Here is a 21993-nt window from a genome sequence, read left to right as displayed (position 1 = left end):
TCATTCATGCCGTCTTGCCCCTTTGCTTCATGATATAAGCTGCTTTTGATTTCTTTCAACAGGACTTTACCGCCCATGCTTGGTGTTTGTGATGAAATTTTATCTATTTCATTGGCTATGTGCTGCCCTTGCCTCTGGTCTGGTTGTGCAATTAAAACCTCATACTTCCTTGTTCACCCCAGAAAACTCTGACAGTAATTGCATCAGTTTCTGCAGACAATTCTTCCATTATGGAAGTTGGACTCCACAGGAAGCCCGAGAAAACAAGGGCCAGTTTCTTCAACTTCATTATCACTGATCCTCCTAATAAAATTAACATGCAAATTGCTCCAGGATCGTGCAGAAATCCACTTAAATTTCGAGTCTCATTATTGTTTATTCATGATTTTATTGTGTCAATAATTAATAAAATTAGAACTTTTGAACAGGCTGCACCTAACTTTTGGAAATGATCCAGGGCTTCTTCCTAACACAAAATACTACTACAGATGTGGAGACCAATCCTTATCTGCCATAAGTGAAGAGCACGAGTTTGTGACACCACCATCTCCAGGCCCAAATAGCTATCTTACTCGAATAGCAGTTATTGGTGATTTGGGCCTCACATATAATTCATCTAGCACATATGATCATCTTGTTGAAAATGATCCCAGCATGATTCTTATGGTTGGAGATCTGGTCTATGCAAACAACTACCTAACCACAGGCAACAAAGGAGTACCATGCTATGAATGTGACTTTCCAGACACTCCTATCAGAGAGACATACCAACCTCGCTGGGATGCATGGGGCAGGTAATCTTCCTAACTTCCTGGTTCAAGCCAGGACACTTTACAAACTGCCTTAAACATAATTTACATTTTGTATATATCATTTACCATTAATGATTGTTGCCAATTCCTATGCATGTTTGTTGATTGGCAAGTTCCCGAGCTGTGCCCTGGACTTTTTAGCTTTGTCTTGACTCCCTTCCCCTTTGTCTCATTAGATACTACATAGCATTAGCTATCTTTGTCAGTGTGTACCCATAACTAGCTCATTTACAAAGTTTCACACATTTACCATCATTTGATGATGGATGTATATCCTCTAGAATAAAAAGTCTAAAAACCCATCATTAGTGGAGTTTTTGTGGTTGATAGAAAGGATTGAAAAATAGACGTATAAGATCATAATTAAGAGAGTGAAAAAATAAAGAAAGCCTAAAAGACAAAGGAAGCTTTCAAAATTATGTGAGGATAAAGTGATTTGGAAGGTGAAGTCAAGACTCTGAAGCGATATTCTATTGAATGGAGAAACAGATTTGAGTTTTTGAAATAATTATGGTTTTGAAAACAATACTTCCAATTTTTCAGGAAATGGGGGAATGACGTGTATGTATGTGTGCACGCATGTATGTATGAATTCTTATTTAATGTTCATGGGGAAAAAGACTTCAAATATCAAAACAACTGGCATTTAGGACATTAAAGCATATATTTAATCTTGATATATGATGCACAATATTATTTCAAATTTCTTATGAAGGTAAAATTTTATATACATAAAAGCAAGATTACAAAATAGCAGGAAGTAAAACAATTAAATACCAATGTCAAAGCAGAAAGAAATTTATAACTAAAGAAATAGATTCATAAATTATGACCTGTTGAATCATGATACTAGAGACCAAGCACCAATGCTTGCTGGCCACCCTAGCCTCTCTGTCCTGTATTCTGGTATCTGCCTCAGCTTCATGCAATTGGAAAATATATAGTTGATGCAGTTGCTGCCTCAAATCCAATAAGTGCATAAGGACTGTTGTGTCATCCACCAAAAATCTTTGACTGTTTGACTGAAGGTCAATAAAGCAGTCCACTTCACATGAGCCCCTAAAAGACTGGTAAGGCCTCTGAACAACCTTCATGTTTGGTTGAGAAACCGGCCATGTTGAGTGCACCTGAGGATTCTCTTCAATCTTTTCTTCAAGAGGCAAAATGGCTTAAAACATTTCTCTAGTCTTGTTGTGAAGAAGTCAATGAAAATTGCATCCAGTTCTTTGTGAGTCCCCTCGAAACACATCCTTAGCATCATCATGAATAATGTTGGTTCTTGGAATTCACAATGAACCAATGGAGGTCAGCATGCTGCGACAGCATATGTAACAGCTACGGTGGATAAGACTTCCTACAGGGAATTAAGATTTTGGAAAGCAGAATGAAGGCTACCTCAAGGAGCAACATTAGTGAAGAAAAGGAAATATGGTAAGCTGCATGCAAGTATTATGATGGGATGGAGATTTTCATTGATTTGTTTAGTCCTAGTTCTTCATCTAATGGCTCTAAACCAGGGCATTGCCATATATCTTCCTAAAATTGGCCTTCGCCTTCAGTTGTTAGATTCAATCCCCACTTTTGGCCAAGCTGCCTGTTATAGCAAATTCCAGCACCCTAATGTAAAGCCTCGCCAGGCAACCTAGATCAAGTGCAACAATGGGAGTGTGACCATTGTCACCTCAGCAACAACTCCCCTCGTTTTAGTGATGGAAATAATGAAGCTTCCTGAGAAGATCTTAGGGATCAAATAACCAATTAGCTCAAGCTAAGTGCCCCCTAAGGGTTCTACAATGATTTCCACCGAAGGAAAATGATAGGAAATTAGAGTTTATGGTGGATTAGAAAGTAACTTCAAGATTTGAGTTCTAAACTTCATATCGTTCAATCTAGAGGTTTAGGTCAACCAATAGAGGCTCAGATAAGTTCCCAAACACACACAATCACAAAATTACACTTGGTTGTCATAAACTAGCTCTCTAAATCAGAATTTGCAATAACAACAACAAATTTAGCCCTGTAAACTCTGATAATAAAGTGTACTGCAAGATCTGCACTTCAAACATAAGTCTAAACTTTGACTTAGCACCTGAATGAAAAGTATTTGGAATTCTAGGACTCTCCTACCATAGTTTTCCCACCAGACATCTACAACAAATAAATGGAAAGGATTCCAATTTCCAAGGAAAGACAATGACTTATATTTCAATTTTCCATTAAGTAACAAATGTGAAATAGAATCATAGATACTCATAGAAAGGAAATACATTGTAATTTGAAAGTTTGAAAATTGAAGTAAATTTTACTTGTAGCTTACTTGGAATCCTAGTGGTCATATCTTGGATAGCCATATCATACCCGATTGTCCCATAAATCAACTTATATACCTCAAGTTGCTTGGAAACCTCATTGCATTCAGCGAAAGTCAACATGATCCTTTGAATACGTTAGTAAAAACCATTCATAACCTTTGCATCAAACCTAATTCCACATGGATAAGAGAATGCATCACTGAGGCCAAGTCCTGTTGCATGAATTAGACAATGGACAGTGTTGTGCCATCGCTCATCAATCACACCCCATATGTCGTCTTTTGTAGTGAATCCCTCTTCCCCCTTGTCCTCTTAGTACCAATGGATAGCTTCCTTGGCCCTATCCATGGCATCATACAAGTATCCCATTGTGGGATTCTCACCATGAACCAAGCGATGAACCTTTACTAAAGGTTCACTGATAGCACACAACTCCACTCCCATCCAACAACTTTGATTGTGTCTCACAAGTTGGGCTATAGCTTGCCCATCCAATTTAGCGCTATAGACACAAGCTTTCCACTCATTTGAGAGAAACTTCCTCTGCAACTCCAAAATCAAATTGTGGAGAGATTGAAGAGAAATGAAGCTAGTTGCAAAGCGTGTGATAGCTAGATGGACCAACTCCTTTCCACTTGTAAATTGTCTCATGAGTGTTAGAACAAATATATGATTGTCAATATATTTTGTAACACTCCTAGCTAACTCAAGAATTTCCTTGATCCAAGGAATTCTTCCCATGTCCTTTAGCATCAAATCAATGCAATGGGCGACACAAGAGGTCCAAGATCAACTTCGATACCTCTCCATGAGAAATTTGCCAACAACAATACAGTTAGCAACATTTGTCGTAATGACTTGGACAACATACTGCAGACCTATCTCCTGGATGAAGTTATCCAATAACTCACATAATAATTGTGCATCTTTAACCTATGTAGATGAATCAATGGATTTCATAAACATTGTCCCTCGAGGACAAGTAACCAAGAAATTCATAATGGACCCGTCCTTCCCATTTGTCCAACCATCTGACATAATGTTGCATCCTGTGATCTACCATGATTCTTTGAGCTTAGCTAATCTCCTTGTGCAATCAACCTTTTCCCCTTGAAGGAGATGCCCTCTCAAGTCATTATAAGAAGGGCATGTTACCACAAAATCTAGCAAGACTTGGAGAAGGAAACCCAACAAGACAAGAGCTAGACAAAGTTCTAACAATGAGGTAGAGGCCCAATGTCACCTTAGCCAAAACCCCCTGTTATTTACAGATTTTCACCGATGGGAGAAGTCCCAGTAAAGGAGGAATCACTTAAAATGGATATGCTCATGATAAGGTACTAAGTGAACCTACTAAAACTAATTCTAAGAGAGACACACTAAAGGTACAAGGCTTCAAAGAAGCAAAACACTCTCAAAGAAAAGCCCTAGAAAAGAAGGCTCAAGACCTAGGGTTTTGAGATTTTCGATGGTGATAGGTATTCACAAGGTCAAGGCTCGAGGGAAAGGGTTTCTTACAATGATATTCAACTAAGACAAGGCCCATGAAACCCTCAAGAAAGTCCCCAAGTTGAGGGGAACATAAACTAGGTTTTCTCTCTTAGGACAACACCTAGGGCAAGAGATTTTATGGATGAAATTTGAGTGGATGCCCACCAAATTGATAGATTAGGTAGCCTAGACTTATCTCTTGAGTTTTGGGCTCTCAAATCACCAAAAAACGTCCTTCCTAAAATTTTGCTCCAAGCCCTAGATTTTCGCCCTAGCCTTAAAAGGACTGAATTTGAGGAGAGAAAATTTGAGGTTGATCATTAAGTGATTGGACCAGTGCCTTGTCTAATGGATATATGGAGTCAAGGATGTGTTAGATAAGCCTAATTCCCTTCCAAGGAGGTCAAAATTTGATGCCCTAGCTATCAAAATTTCAACAATTACCCACTTAATGGAATAATAGATTTTATGGAGAATAACAAAAGGTACTCCACTAGGAATACTCATTACATGTTATACAATGAGTAACATGTGCAATACTCAACTAGACAGCCTTTAGAATTTATTTTCAACAAATTAGGGCACAAACAAGCATAATTTAGAATCAACAATTCCATACATTAGACAATTCAAAATAATAATCTTCAGAGATAGACACTTACAAGATAACATGTAGTATATCCATCCATTAGACTAAGAAATAGCTCCAAAGAATGTCAAAATCAGCTTCTAACATTAAATGCATCCAAATATCTCCAAAATCACCTACAAGAAGAAAATACAAATTCTCTAAGAGGTCCGAAATTCACAAGCTTGATGATGAGAGAGATCAAATTAGATATCTCTAATTTATACATGTTCAATGATCTCTCATTTTAGCCTAAAGCCCCTCAAGTCATAAAATAATGGGCATATACTAAGTGAGGTTACAAGCCAACCTCATAGCCAATGTAAAAACATAAGAATTAACCCACAAAGAGATTGAAATGTTGACATCATGCATGCATAGGCCCTTCTAGGGCATGTGTTGGGCTTCTCTAGTGCCAAAGTGAGTGGAGAGGGCTCAAAAAATTATGATCTAGGGGTTGGCCCCTAAATCTCCATGCAAACCATCCTTTGGACCCAATTTTGTGTTTGGGGCACAAAATGGGTCTCATGCAATGTTGCATGAAGCGGGGATGAAACGGGGACGTTTTTTGGAAGCAGGGATGCGGAAGCGTCATTTTCCAAAAATCTAGGAAGCGAAGCGTCTGCTAGATATATATATTTTTTGCATTTATATTCAAAACTTGCGTCTGCTATATTTATATTTTTTTTGCTATATATATATATATAATTTAGCATATTTATTCTCAATACAGAATTGAGGAAATAATCAGGATTTAATGCTATATGGTATTGATGGCAACGTTGTTAATATTACATGGAAGAAAGGGAAGTAAGCCCAAGTTTCGAGATCGTTTTACAATTGATTATTTTCTCATTCCACTTTCAATTTCCTATGGACTATATAGCTTTGTTGATAGTATGGCGGATTTATTTAAAATTGGCCCAGAAAAAGAAAAAGCACACAATGATTTTGATACGCTTCTTTACATTTACTTTTCTTCTCATTTGGTTTGCATTCTGCTCTTTTTCTTATTTGGTTTGCACTCTTTAATATTTCTGATTTTTTTAATGCTCATCAGTGATCACTAATGTAGATTATATTTATGTGCTTCATATTGCTTAAAGTGGTCCAAGTCATATTTAATCCTTCAAGCATATGGTGACATTCCTCGCGACTACCTCGCTTATCCTTAGAAAGTTTCAGTGTCATGGATGAAACATTACAATTTTGCTCTCAATAATACAAACATTTGGTTTGCCAATTTAATAACCTTTTTAATTTTTGGATTTGAAAACTTGTGACTGTTTCAACATCACCTCACCGCTGCTCGCTCCACACGACAGAACACTCCCGCAGCTCGCTCCACACGACAGAACACTCCCGACAACCGAAAATAGGCCGGAATAGACCGACGCTTACGTTATAAACCACGATTTTTTTTCAATACGTATTCAAAAATCGAAATACGTTAGGGCAACGTATTTTATGTACCAAATACGCGTATTCCAAATGTATGACACGACTCGAAAACGTCGAATACGTATTCGATTTTTATGACACGTTAAAAATCGTATTGGACACGTATTAGGGCCGTTTTCGTGTCCAATACGTAAAATACGGGACACGGGACCCTAGGGGACGTGTCCTGTGACTTAGATATATATATATATATATATATATATTTTTTTTTTTTTAAATTTTTTTTTGCATTTTTTTTATAATTTTTTTCGAAAGCTTGACGCTTCGTACAGCTGAAGCGCCGTCCGAAACACGGTTCGGAAAAGACCAAAACGCGGTTCAGAAAAACCGAAACGCGTTTTGGGCACACGCTTCCTGAAATTTCCAGGAAGCGTGTTTATCAGCCTGAAACGCGTTTCGGTTTTTCCGAAACATGTTTCGGATGGCGCTTCCCCCACGCATCCGTACGGATCGCGAATCAGGGTTTTGATCTGGGGGGGGACGTTTCTTGCAACACTGGTCTCATGGGTCTCTTGGTGATAGAATAGCTTGATTCTACTCCAACATTGAGGGTTGTGAGGATGGTGCTATCCCTCCCATGTCTCAAGGGGTGAGACAAACCTCATCTGGGCCTCAAATCAGCTGCCAAACCACGTGATCACTACTAAGCTAGCTGCGGCATATTAGTCCAAGTGCATCATCTCATGAATAATGTGGGGCAATGTGCAGATTGTTGGGGTGTTCTATGTGCCCATGGAATGGAATGATGCTCTGCAAGTGGCAGGAGTCCTATGGCTCTCAACACTTCACCTGTTGGGTGTGATAATGCTCCTCTAGTGGACTTGGGCCCCAGTTAAGTTGCCCAACCCATGATCAAAGCCACTTGCCAATCACACACAATATCTAGTGCTGCATCTTCACCATTAGGTACAATAATCATTAGTGCATCTAAGTGGACTAAGCTTGTTAGTCAAAGGAAAATTGACACTTCATACATGGCTTCCCTTCCAAAATTGAGGCTTTGATCATGTAATAGTGTTACCTCCCTTTGTAGGAGTGGCTAATGGATGACCATATTAGTTGTTCCCAACCCCTAAGGGGAAAGACAAGTCCCAAGGCACATCCTTCAATCAATAACTGTCGTAGGAATAATAATGGAATGAAGGGGGAAAAGGGGTCTCAGGGCCAAATGCCATGGTCAAAGGGGTAGCAAGAGATTCATATTCTGGGGATACAGATGTGAGGAGGGAGCAATCGTGGATGCATGAGTTATCCGGGCCTTTGTCTTTCCACCCCTCTTATTTGCTTTTTCTTTTGCTTGATTTTTCTTTGTATTACTGCTCAAACCTATAGGAAATGCAAGCATGCTGTGAATGATGTGTAGTAGTGGTTACCCCCTTAAAAGGTGGGGTAGTTCATTGCCCATCAGGGGTTAGGACATGTAAGGGTTCCTTTTATGATGTGATGGGGAAACATTGGCCCTAGGAACCGGGTGATGGCCATAATGATAAGGGGTAGAGCTCATGCTTAGCTTTTTTCCACGTGCTAATTTTAATGTTCTAGCCATCTTTTGCATTTTATAATTTTCTTTCTTTTGCTTCTTGCTTGTGGCCATGCTATGATTTTTACTTTTCTTTTAGCTTCATCAACCTTTGGGCCAACGTTTCCAGGCATAGCCCAGAAATGTGGACAAGGGGAGAGGGGCTATGCTAGAACCCAGTGGACCCATGGTCATGTGGACCCAAAGAAGGGAGGAGATGGAGTATAAGGCTCATAATGTATGGAGGGAAGTGATAAGTATGTAATAGGAAAATGAGACCACACTATCTCAATTTGGGTTTTCCCAAGTAGTGCCCTTCCTAAATCCATGGGCCATTAGGGGAGATCCCACTAGACTAGGATTGACGATTAACACCCCATTTAAGGAGAGGGAACAAACCCATGGTCAAAGCCCTTCCTTCTTCCAATTCACCCAACAATCCATGTCAAATTCCCAAATGAAAAACAAGCATAAGCACCCGATTGCACAATGAATAACATACCTTTTGGGTCGGAATGCTTCTTGAAAGTTTCTAAGATGATCTTCAACATTGATTAGGACAAGATAACTTCTAATCTTGGTCGTTAATTTGTGAATGAGAGTTTATAAAGGGAAATCGATGGGCAACATTAGAGCACATTGAGTTGAGTATTGCTGGGTGAGCTTACAGAGTAACACCAAGAGGGTTTCAACAACAATAATTGAGAGGAATTTTTCTAGGGTTTATTCTTCATTCGAGAGACTTCCATCTTTTGAGTTTTAGAGGGAGGTTTTGTTGGTTGTGTTATTTTTTGCAGAGGGGGGTGTTATTTTCTCTAGGTCATAAAGAGGTTGTGCAATTTTCCGAAGGACGCCGAGTTCTTCTAGCTTGCATGTGTGGGCCAAGAGAGGGCTTTATAGGGGATGAGTTGCTTCCAGAGGGCCATACAGTTTGCAAAAGGAAGGTTGTGGGGTTTTCCTAGCCAATTTGATCAGCAGGGGTGAAGATCGATTTGTCAGTGTCAGGCAAGTAGTAAATGTAATTTCTCATTAGCAATTTTGCTGAAGATTTAATAATAGAACCCTCATCCTAAAAATTGGTTTTCCCCATCTTGGGGTTTTTCCATGCGCATTTGTCCAAAAATATTTTTCATTTGTGCGATTGGTTTCTTGTATGTTCCACTGCATTTTAATATGGTGAATGGTGCTATTCATGTTTTTTATTCATTGCTTTCGATTAAAAATTTAATTTTTTTGTGCATAAGTAATCAGAGTAATTTATTGGGTTAATAACACCTTTTGGGTAGTGGAAATTTCACATGGTATCAGATCTCACAACGACGTTGGGGTTTTTCTTTATCTGAGTGCTAGGGCTTTGAAAGAGAAACCAAGGGTTTCATCACACAGGTTGATTTTCGTCAAATATCTTCAAATCTATTAGGGTTTATTGTTCAATGGTTTTAGAAATAACTTTAGCTAGTTTGAGGGATCAAAATAGACTTGATGGTGCATTGAACTTTGGTATCTGGAAATCTAGGATACTTTTGTTGCTGGAGGAGCATGGGCTGAAGGAGTATGCAATGTCTAATGTTGTCGTACTGATAGATCCAACGCAGTTAGGGACCTACCACAAGGAGGATGCCAAATATAGGTGTATTATCCAATATGGGGTCAATGATCATATCGTACCCCATATTACAGAATTGGATATGTGTAAAAAGATGTGGGATGCCATCTTGAATCTTTTCTAGAGTGAAAATGTGAATAGGAAATTGATCCTCGGGGAGAAGCTACGAAACACAAAACAGAACAAGGGAGAAATCATTGTCAGCTACCTTACTAGGTCAAACAAGTTAGAGATGAGTTAGCAACTATCGAAGAAAAAGTGGAAGATGAAAAGCTCATGAGAACTGCTTTGAATGGGTTCTCAAAGAAATGGGACGTCTTTGTCTAGGTGATCACTAGAAGACAAGATCTTCCTAGCTGGGATCATTTTTGGAGCGATTTCACTTAGGAAGAGCTATGTCAATGCAGGCAGTAGAAATGGCTAGAAGGGTAAGGATGATGAACACTGCTTTTGCAGGAAAGGGAAAACCCAAGAAAGGCTCAGGTAAAGGGTCTAACCCTAAGGGAGAAAAGAAGAAGAAAGATGTCAATAAAATCAAGTTTTTTCGTTGTCATCAACAGAGACACTATGTCAACCAATGTCCTAACAGGAAGAAAGGTGAAAAGAGGAAGAAGTATCAGACAACAACTTCAACATACATTGATGAACTATCTCAAGAATTGAGGATGAGTTCACTCTCATTGCTTGGCTATCTAACTCGATCACCATAGGTGTTTGGTACATTGATAGTGGGGTATGTCACATGATAGGAGTTAGAGAGTATTTCTCCAACTACAAAGCAAAGGACATGAGATTCCAAATAGAAATGGGAAACAAGTCCAAGTGTACTCTAGTTGGGAGAGGGGCAGTCACATTTTAGGGGGAGTCAGACAAGAATATCCAAATAACAGATGTGTTGCACGTGCCAGGTATGGGTATGAATCTAATTTCAATATCTACTCTTTAGGATAAGGGGTATGATGTACTCTTTCAAGGATAGAAGGTGTACACTAGGATTGTAAGTTAGAAAAGGAGATTGGAAGTTGAGCAACAAGTTGTATAAGTTGCAGTTTGAAGCTCCAAAGGCATTAGTTAGCAACAATAGTAGCAAAGATGTGGGAGAGTTGTGGCATAGGAGGATGGATCATATCCATCATGGAGCACTTAAGTCACTACGAGAAATGGTGACAGGTATTCCAGAGGTGAGTACATAGCACAATGACGTATATAAATGGTGCGTACTTGGAAAATTCTCAAAAGTTGCATTTCCAAGGAGTGACAATAGAACCAAGGGTGTTTTAGAGTTGATACATTTTTATATTTGTGGTCCCTTGTCCACATGGTCTCTCAGGGGTTATGAATATTTTGTAAACTTCATTGATGATTTCTCGAGGAAGACTTGGATATACTTCTTGAAGACAAAAGGTGAAGTATTCAATCACTTCCAAGAGTTTAAGGGTCTTGTGGAGAAATCGATAGGAAAAAAGATAAAGGTACTTCGAATAGACAATGGGGGTGAGTATATCGAGAAAACCTTCAAGGAGTTCTATGCCAAGGAAGGAATCAGGAGAGAATGGATAGCTCCTTACAACTCGCGGAAAAATGGGGTTGTAGAACGCAAGAACAAATCCATAGTTGGAGCAAAGGGCCATGCTATATGATCAGGATATGCCTAGATATATTTGGGCAAAAGCATGTAGCACAAAAATATACATTCAGAATAGGGTCATGTTACCCACCATTTTGTGGGTGATATCCCTTGGAGAAATTTTTTCTCCAAGATGGTCCTCAGTCGACAACCAACAATGCCTTGCAGCCACCAACTAGCTCATTGTGCCACTTCTTTGCCACCTGAGCCAGCCATGTGGCGCCTCACCCATCTGCCATCATTGTATGTTTGAAGGTGGGCCTCCCGAACCTAAAGGTATGCCTTGTCATTTGGTAATTGAGTATTGTAGTTTGCTTATCATGGACACTTCTGGGCATGGATTAATGGGGGGAATTTGGCGGAAAGAATGGGCTAGGTCTGTGCTCTTGTCCCCTAGACCCCTTTTGGATGTCAACCTTGGATTTTAGTCTCATGGGATCTCTTTTACTGACCATTATTGACCATTTTTCCTACTCCCTCATCCGCATATATTGCCCCCTTTCCACTCATTATAACCCCATTCATCATTTCTCCCACCTGGGTCCACATTCCTCCACTGGGTCCACATAGGGTTAGCTTTCCCCTTCCCCTTGCCCACACCTTGGATTAGGCTTAGAATGATGCCTTAGAGGTTGATGTAGCTGAAAAGAAAAGTAAAAGCATAATTGGCCACATTCAATAGGAAAATGTACCACAAAATGCAAAAGATGGTCGAGACAAACACATTTAGCATGTGGGCAAAAGCCAATACATGAGCTCTACCCCATCATCATGGCCATCACCCTAGTTCCTACAGGCCCTAGATGAGCCTCCTTTATCATTTAGGAACCCATGATTGTCCCAACCCCTGGTGGGCAATGAATCGCCCTACCTTAAAAGGGGGTATCCACTGCTATATCTCACACATCATGCTCTTACCCCTTGAGCCCCAAGCAGTTAATTGAAGAAAAATAAAAAAAGGCAAAAGGCATATGAAGAAGGGTGGAAAAATGAAGTTCGGGGCAACTCATGTACCGCGATTGCTCCTTCATATACATTATATACCCAAGTGTGGGCTTCCCTTTTTCTAGCTACCCTTGTACCCCAGCACATGGCCCAGGGTTGCCTCTTTCATTCCCTACTCCATTCATCTCTTCACCATATGCCACCACCTTTTAAAGGGTGTAATTTGGACATATTATCACCTTTAAAAGTAGAAACCACTTAATGGGATACTTGGTTAACCCCATTTGGAGCTTGGAGACATTAACACATGCCAAAGCCCATTATGGAAGGGCATGCCATTATGAAGTCCCCACTTGTTGTCCATGACTTTTAAGCTCTTTTAATCAATTTCCTTGATGACTTGTTGTACTAGAAGGCTAGGGGACGCATTGGATCTTATGAAAGATTGCAGATGGTCTCCATCTTGGGTTTGGTCTCCTTATACAGGGTCCTAACCCTCCAGAGGGCTACATTGGAACATGTAGGGTGTATGTTGAGATCCTTGGGCCTCCACAGCAGTAAACAACACTCCATGGATCCCTAGCAATGTTCATAGATTGCTCGAGATTCACCTATTGGATGAGGAAGATGCACCTGGATCACATTTGCCCAGCTAGCCTTAGAGTTGTTCCATGCGCTTGGCAGAGAACCAAGACTTGTATGCTGATGTGGCATCGCTTACACCATCATCTGAGCCCTTACAGATGGTCTACAGGCATCTTCAACTTACTTGGAGACCCATGAGGTCATGTGTGTGCCCTCACAGCGATTGGGAGCACCACAGGTTTATTATGTGGAGAACAAGGGGCCAACCCCTTGTCCATTACTTTTGGAAGTCCAATTCATTATTTTGGCACTTATGGACTTCATCGGGCCTCTTAGAGAGCCCAATGACATGCATTATTGATTATTCAACCTCTTGAGAGGCTTATTATTTTGTTTATGAGCTAGTTTGGTGAACTTGTCACCAAAAGATTATTATTTTAGTTGATGGGCTAATGTAGGCTCAAATTAGGTAATTCGAACTCCTAATGAGTGTATAAATAGGAGAGACATGAATTCATTTTGTATCATCACTTGGATTGGATCATTCTCTCTCTTGAGAATTTCACATTTCCTTCTTGGTGGACGAAATTGGAGCATGGATGAATTTTGATGTTTGGATTGCATTTTCTTATCTTGGAGCTTCTTAATTGGAAAATGTATTGATGGTTGGATATATTCTCTTACATGTAAGTACAATTTTGATGCTATTTTCTTTTACTTTGTCACATACATTGATCATGGGATTTTCGCTATTTTAGGGCTAATTGTTGCATGCATTTATTGCTTCATTGTGGAATTATGTTTCTATATAGCATATATCTATGGGCCATGTTGGTTGAACAAATTTTCCTAGAGATCGAAGTTATCTTGATAAGCCATCCTGATTTGCAAACGAAGTATAAATGCTTTAAGGTCACTCTCTTTTTGCCCTAATGCTAGACTGTCAGGCCAGGGTAACTCCAGAATGAACAGAAGAAAACTGATCTATTATTTCATTAGAGAACTATTGTTTATATACACAAAGGAGACGGAACAGTTCATATTCTTGATGACTGTTCACGTTCCAGTTTACCCAACCGCCTTCGGATTAGGTGTGAACATTCCCCCCCTTAATCTGAAGGGATGTTGGTGAGTGCAAGCATCGTTCTGAATCTTTCAAGCTTTTCTCTTCCAAGCGCTTTGGTGAAGATGTCTGCAATTTGCTCATTTGTGGAACAATGACGGAGATGGATTGTTTTGGCCTCAACATGATGTCGGATCAGATGATATTTAGTATTGATGTGCTTAGTACGATCATGGAACTTTGGGTTCTTGGCCAACTTTATTGCAGAGGTGTTATCAATCATGAGTGGAGTTGATTGTACTTGTTTTACCTGCAAATCTTCAAGAATTTTCCTGAGCCACACAATTTCTTTCGTTGCTTCAGCTGCTGCCACGTATTTTGCTTCTGTTGTGGAATCTGCTGGAACTGATTGTTTGCGTGATCTCCAGGAGACAGCTCCTGATCCAAGACTCATAGCATATCCTGAAGTAGATACCCCAGTTTCTTTGTCTCCATCGAAGTCTGAATCAGAGTATCCAATCAAGTTGAAGTCGTCCACCTGTGTATACTTGATTCCAAGGTTTTGAGTTCCCTTCAAGTACCTTAGAACTCTTTTTGCAGCAGACCAATGTCCCTCACAAGGCTTTTGCATAAACCTGGAGAGGATTCCAACAGCAAATGAAATGTCTGGTCTGGTAGTAGTGAGGTAGATGAGACTTCCTACAAGCTGTCTATACTTTGTTGCATCCTCAAATTCCTTTCCTTCAATAGATGTGAGCTTCAAGTTTTGTTCCATTGGAGTAGAAAGAGGATTGCACTCTGTCATGCCAAATCTGTTTAACAAATCTCCAATGTATTTCTTTTGAGAAAGAAATATGGATTTTGGATGTTGGGTTACTTCAATCCCAAGATAGTAATGAACATAGCCCAAATCAGTCATTTCAAAACTTTTTCCTAATTCTTTCTTTATGGATGCAATATAGCTTTCATTGTTCCCTGTCATTAAAAGATCATCTACATATACCACAAGATATACAACTGTTTTGCCAACTTTCTTGACAAATAAAGTTGCATCATCAAGATCAAAATGTTTGAAGTTGAGTTTCAGAAGATGCTCAGTTAGTTTTTCATACCAGGCTCGTGGTGCTTGTTTGAGGCCATACAAGGACTTCACAAGTTTGCATACTTTGTGTTCATGTCCTTTCACAGCAAATCCTTCAGGCTGGGACATAAAAACATTCTCTTTTAGATCTCCATTCAAGAATGCAGTTTTTACATCCATTTGATGGACTTTCCAACCGTTCTGAGCAGCTAGTGCAAAAAGTGTCCGGATGGTGGCCTATTTTGCTATGGGGGCAAAAGTTTCCTCATAATCGACCCCTTCCTTCTGTGCAAAACCTTTTGCCACAAGCCTGGCTTTGTGCTTGTCAAGTGAGCCATCAGCTTTGTACTTGTTCTTGTAGACCCACTTGCAGCCAATTGGTTTGGTTCCAAATGGAGGATCAACCAGCTTCCAAGTGCCATTCTTTATGAGGGCATCATACTCCTTCTGCATCGCTTCTTTCCATTCATCATGAGAAGCAGCTTCTTTGAAGGAAGTTGGTTCAAAATCTGTAGACAAGTTCAATTCACAATCATAAGTAACATCCATATCAACAGGTGAATTAGAGTCATCTACATCACCTCCATCTTGTCGGTTTGTATTTCTGGTTCCTGTTTTTCCAATTTCATTAGGATGAACACTTTCAAGTGTCTTTGTCAGCCACTTTGGGGGACCTTTCTGAGATGGTCCAGGCTGCTCTGTTGATTGAGTTGGGACTGAATCAAGATTGAGTCTCCCAATTCTATCAATTACATCGCTTAAAGGATCATCCGGTGTTGGAGTTTCACGCAAGGGAGATTGTTCTTCAGAAGAAGATTCCACATGTTGATCTAGTATAGGAATCCCCCCTTCAAGATGTGGAATCTGATTATCAAACTCTTGAAATGATTTTGTTTTTGTGAATCTATCCAAGCGATCAAGTTGCCGCTCAACAACACTGTCAGATTTGGATGATTCAAGAAAAATGACATCTCTAGATACAGCAAACTTTTTATTTTCTTCATCATAGAGACGGTATGCTTTAGAGGTGTTTGAATACCCCAGGAAGATACACTTACGACTTCTAGCACCAAGTTTGTTTCTATGTACCTTTGGTATTAAAGCATAACAGGTGGAACCAAAAATCCTGAGATGTTTTACCGAAGGAACATGTCCATACCACAATTCATAAGGAGTCTTGTTTCTTATAGCACTAGATGGACATCTATTCTTTATATATGCAGCACACAGAACAGCATCAGCCCAAAACATTATCTTTACATTTTTGAAGAAAAGCATGGATCGTACCATATTCAAGATTGTTCTATTCATTCTTTCTGCTACACCATTCTGTTGGGGATTATAAGGTACAGTTGTTTGATGTTTGATCCCATGTTGGCGAAGATAGTTTTCAAATTCATTTGATGTATATTCTTTTCCATTATCAGTGCGAATAGACCCAATATGAGATTGTGCATCATTTTCAATCCACTTATGAAAATTCTTGAATGTTTGAAAAGCATCAGATTTGTTCTTCAATAAATAAACCCAACACATTCTGGTGTAATCATCAATAAATGTCATGATATATTTATTTCCATTTGCAGAAGGAACAGGCATTGGACCACATAAATCTGAATGAATGAGTTCAAGCTTTCTATGTGCTCTTGAATGTGAATCATGAAAAGACTGTTTGCTATGCTTTCCTAGAATGCAAGCATCACATTGCTTATGTTTCCTAGGAATTGTAGGCAAACCAGCAACACCATTTTTCTTCAATAAGCGAAGACTGTCATAGTTTAAATGTCCAAATCTAGCATGCCATAATAAACTTGATGGAAGTGTACCTTCTTCATGATGAGAAATATATGAGAAATGTTGTGCATGAGCAGAGGTTCCTTGCAGTTTAAGAAGTCTTTCTTCTTCTATACCCCTCATGACAAGTGAGTGGTCAGATGCCTTTCTTACCTCAAGCTTTCCATCAAACATATGAATGGAGTGACCTTGCTGGTGGATGTGGACCAGGGACAACAAGTTTCTCTTGAGCTGTGGGAGATATAGAACATGATCCAGAAGAAAGTCTGGAAGACCAGGCAGTTTAAGCCTGATTGTGCCAAGCCCTGATGGCTTGATTTTTGACTGATCTGCAAAGTATACTGCTCCATCAACATTGTCAGTGAAATCTTCAAAAAAATCTTTCCTATGAGTCATATGACAGGTTGCTCCTGAATCAAGCAACCAATCATTTTTCGAAGAAGCAAGTGAAGCATTAAACAAATCTTCATTTACTCCAATGTTACATTGTGCCTCAATATAGTGAGCGGATTCAGGTGCTTTACCTTTGTCTGTGTCATCAGTTTTACCTTTCTGCTGATTTCTTCTTTGCTCAATTTTGTCCCATGGTAGCTTGCATGTAGAAGCATCATGTGATCCATTTCGTTTGCAGCGAATGCAATGCAGATCTGCCTTTTCTGCTTGAGAATGTCTGCCCCCCTGCCTCTGAAGTATCTTCCTTTTCCTCTTCGTCCACCTCTTCCTCTTGTAGAATCTTGAGCAGGATGCTTTTCTTTATGAGCAAGGCAAACAGTCTCTTCAGAAGATTCAGGGACCGTCTTCTTTCCAAAGGCTTTCTCTCTTTCAACAAACTTTTTCACAAGAGAGTCAAATGTTATATCTTTAAGATTTCCATTTGCTTGTAATGACTCAAGATAATTGGAGTAGGTAGGATAGAGTGCTTTGAGAAAGGCAATAAGAGAGATATCTAGCTCAACCTTAGTGGATTTAATATCATGCATTATAGACTTTATTTCAGATGCAAGAGCAAGAGGGTCATTATTTTTCAGTTCAAGAGTGAAGAGTTTAATCATGAGCTGAACAACTTCAAGTGCAGAATGTGTATCATAGAGTTCTTTCAGCTTTTGTAAAGCTTCAAAGGCAGTGGAATAGGATGAAATATGACAACTTACTTCTTCATTTACAGATGCTGCGATCAATGAATAGGCTTTGCTGTTCTTGTTTTTCCAAATGACAAGTTCTTTATCTGATGTGGGCTGCACAGGGTCTTTGTCTTCTTCTCCGACACACACTCCCTTCCACAACTCATTGTAGATGAGGGTGTGTTTTACCATCCGAGACCATTCAGAATAGTTCTCCTTGCCAGTGAGAACTATTCCGACCATAGAGATGATTGAATGCATTCTGTAAAAAATTACTTCTGCTGATAAAAAAATCCTACCGTTACAGCCTTTAAATCCTTCTGATATTTGCTAAAAGCATCAGCATTTCATTGTACATATCACTGCAATACTACTATGTTTTGAAAAAATGCTCAAGGGATCACTTCAATATATCACTTCAATGTATTAATATATCACTTCAATATATCAATTTATCATGTAACACTAAAAACACTCTGACTGATATAACTTTGAATGCTTTGAAAACTGCCTTGAATGATACATATGAACACTTTGAAAAAACAGCGCAATGCTTTGAAAAACTGTTTATATAGACGACCCAATACTACAGCATTATCATTCAAATGATAAAGAATTGTGCAATATTACTATTCACCTCCACAAAAACAAGACTAAGCAATACAATCAAACCGATCTTACTATTCCGTTGCCCTCAATTTACGCATAGCACTTGTGGATTGTGATGATGGCCACCATACTTATGATGTTGACTGTGAATGGCCAGTCAGACAGCTGCAATGTTAATCTAAATCTCTCGGCAACCATCCCATACCATTTGAATAGCCATTTGATACGTCCTCTCTGCGTTGCACTTGTCACTAATGTTTTGTGGACCTCCCGCTGGAGCACAGGATCAATACTTCGCTGTCGTTCTCGTTGAAGAAGAGCTTCTGGATGCAGCTGTCACGCAGGTAGGGCAGGCAGTGTAGTATTAACCAGCATTATTAATAATACTGTGTTTGTGATGGCGTGGTCCTGGAGTCATATGTCGTCGACATTCCAGAAACGATGTCGCAGTTGGCTGGGGTCGGCTTTCTGTATCTTCAAATCAACAAATTGCTTCCCGATTTTCGTTTTCCCATGAGAGTCACCTCCAATATTACGGTGGAATGGTTAAACCATAAGAAAAATAAATCAGAGAAGCTGAAATCGAAGCATCTTTCGCCTCTGAATGATCGGCCTCTATTAGATAAGAGGAGGCTGAATCTATTGGAATTTATATCGAAAGATCTTCCTGCTTTGGCTACGACCCCAGCAGATGCGAGTGCATCCATTACAGAGCAAGTCAGAGCAGAAATTATCTCGGACGCTGTGAATGCGATGATGAGACAATTAGAACAGGCCAAAGCGGAGCGCAAGGAGAGGAAGCGGCAATTGAAAGCCCAGAAAAAGACTCTGAAATTAGCTGAAAAGCAGAGGTTTGGTTCGGTCAATAGAAGATCTGAAGATAGATAGAATGACTATCGGAGGTTCCTCCAGGCAATGGTAATGCCAGAGAGAAAATCTTCAAAATGAAATACGCACAATGCCATACTGCTGACAAGGGTGCAAGTATCGAGTAGCGTAACGGACCAGCGTCATTAGACTATGTCAGAGGAATATCAGACAGAGGCAGAGCAGCGCAGGACAGAGCAGGTGTGGCAGATTGACATAGCCGTTTGAGGACAGAGCGCTGGCATAGGCAGAGGCGTTAACCAACGAATGCAATTACACTAGAGGAGAGAGCGCTGGCAGAGGCAGAGGAGTTACAAGGCACGCCAGAAAAAGGGACCTGGGACCTGTGCTCTGATACCATGTCAGGCCAGGGTAACTCCAGAATGAACAGAAGAAAACTGATCTATTATTTCATTAGAGAACTATTGTTTATATACACAAAGGAGACGGAACAGTTCATCTTCTTGATGACTGTTCACGTTCCAGTTTACCCAACCGCCTTCGGATTAGGTGTGAACATAGACAAAGTTACCCTTAAAGCCTCCTTGAGCTAGAAACGAGATCCACTCTCATAATTCTTCTTGAATTCATATCCCTAAAGGAACTAGGCACTGATCCACCATAAGGTGGTCACCTTAAAACTTCTTTTTCTTTACTTTTCCCTCTTTTTCTTGGTCTAGCCATGTTGGGCCACCTAGGGCATCATTTTCCCGACAAAGTAGCCATTGAAAAATGGCCTCTACTGTGTTGGTGTGTCCTCAAAGTCTCCTCCAAATTTGAAGAAATTCCAGTGGCAGGATTGCAAGATATCCCAAGCCCTAGCCCTGAGACCAAACTTTTCCCTGGTGTTCCCTAGGCTAGTAACTCATAGAATCAATTTGGCATCTCTAAGTGGAAACTCTTGTTTTTGTCCTTTCCCCTTCCCTATTTAGGTTAAGATCATCATTGGTTGCTAAACTCCCTCCCCTTAACCTAACCTGGGTCCACTTGGTCCTGTGAGTTGCCAACAGTTAATCAAAGTCAGTAGAAAGAAGCTCCAAGGGTTGAATAACAATATCAGGCGCAAGGCACAAGTACAAGTAAAATGACTAGTACAGGCACAAGTAAGGGTATTGAGGAGAGTTCACAGAATATGGAGCAGCAACATGATGAGGAGCGTGAAGCTCCACCCACTTCAGTTGGCAAGAGGAACCGTGAGGTGGTTTAGATATTGAGAGATGCTCAAGAATTTGTGGGATATTCTAGATTGAGCACCAAGGACAAAATACCACCAGAGAGATATTCAGATTACATGGCATTGATGAGTCAGCTCATTGACAGTGAGCCTTCCATCTATCAAGGGGCTGCACAACAATAGGTTTGGCAGGACGCTATGGTGGAGGAGTACAAATCCATCATGAAGAATGATGTTTGGGAGGTGGTTCCTAGACCGTTGGATTGGATAGTGGTTGGTTCATGCTGGATCTATAAGATCAAGCACGTTGCAGATGGCAACATAGAAAAATTCAAATCTAGGTTCGTGGCTAAGGGATTCTCTCATAAAGAGGGAATAGGTTATGAGGAGACTTTTGCTCCTGTAGCCAGGTATACTTCCATTAGGTTCGTGATCTCAGTTGTAGCACAGATGGGATGGCAAATTCATCAAATGGATGTCAAGACGACATTCTTGAACATAGTCATAGAAGAGGAGGTGTACATTGAGTATCTAGAGGGGTTTTAGGCATATAGTAGGGAGACACATGTATGCAGATTGAAGAGAGAACTATAGGAGCTGAAGCAAGCTCCTAGGGCATGGTATGGTCGTATTGACAACTACTTGCAGGCAATGGGTTTCATGAAGAGTGAGGCAGATTCTAATCTCTACTATCTTATGAATGGAGGTGAATAACTCATTCTTGTTTTGTATGTGGATGATTTATTTCTGACTGGGTCATTAGGGCTCATAGAAGACTGCAAGAGGGACCTAATAGTAGATTTCAAGATGAAGGATTTGGGGTTGATGCACTATTTTCTAGGACTAGAGGCGTGGCAAACAGATGTGGAAATTTTCCTTGGTCAAGGAAAATATACTTTGGAAATCTTGAAGAAATTTAGGATGTTGGATTGTAGACCCATGTCTACACCTATTGTAACTAATTGGAGGAACATTGATGCATCAAAGCAGAAGGTAGTGGACCCCATTCTTTATAGATAGCTTATTGGCTCTCTTATGTATTTGGTCAACAAAAGGCCGAATATTAGCTTTGTAGTCAATTCTCTTAGTCGGTTCATAGTGGAACCAAAGAGTGCATTGGACAACAACAAAGCATGTGTTGCGATATCTATGAGGTATAGTTGAGTATGGGTTGAAATCTACTCAAGGTGATGGTGTCAAGGTGATTGGCTACACTGATGCAGACTAGGCAGGCAATACAATGGGCTGGAAAAGCACTTTAGTGTGTTGCTTCAACATGGGATCAAGGGTTGTCTCTT

At 40.0% G+C, this 21993-nt stretch overlaps 1 protein-coding gene across 1 annotated transcript in view; it reads left to right on the top strand.

Annotated features, from left to right (window-relative positions):
• Nucleotides 1–21993, top strand: part of LOC149238063 (purple acid phosphatase 23-like) — a 132214-nt gene that overhangs the window by 9872 nt on the left and 100349 nt on the right. The window contains exon 3 of the mRNA XM_089372906.1: nucleotides 458–794. Within this exon, the coding sequence (XP_089229032.1) occupies nucleotides 458–794 (337 nt within the window). The remainder of the gene's footprint in view (nucleotides 1–457; nucleotides 795–21993) is intronic.

The sequence above is a fragment of the Pinus tabuliformis genome, chromosome 8, assembly GCF_031772625.1.
Source record: "Pinus tabuliformis cultivar Carrire ecotype Pingquan chromosome 8, CPIR1, whole genome shotgun sequence".
NCBI classification, from domain to species: domain Eukaryota; kingdom Viridiplantae; phylum Streptophyta; class Pinopsida; order Pinales; family Pinaceae; genus Pinus; species Pinus tabuliformis.
The sequence above is the reverse complement of the archived record's forward strand: the minus strand, read 5'-3'. Positions and strand labels throughout refer to the sequence as shown.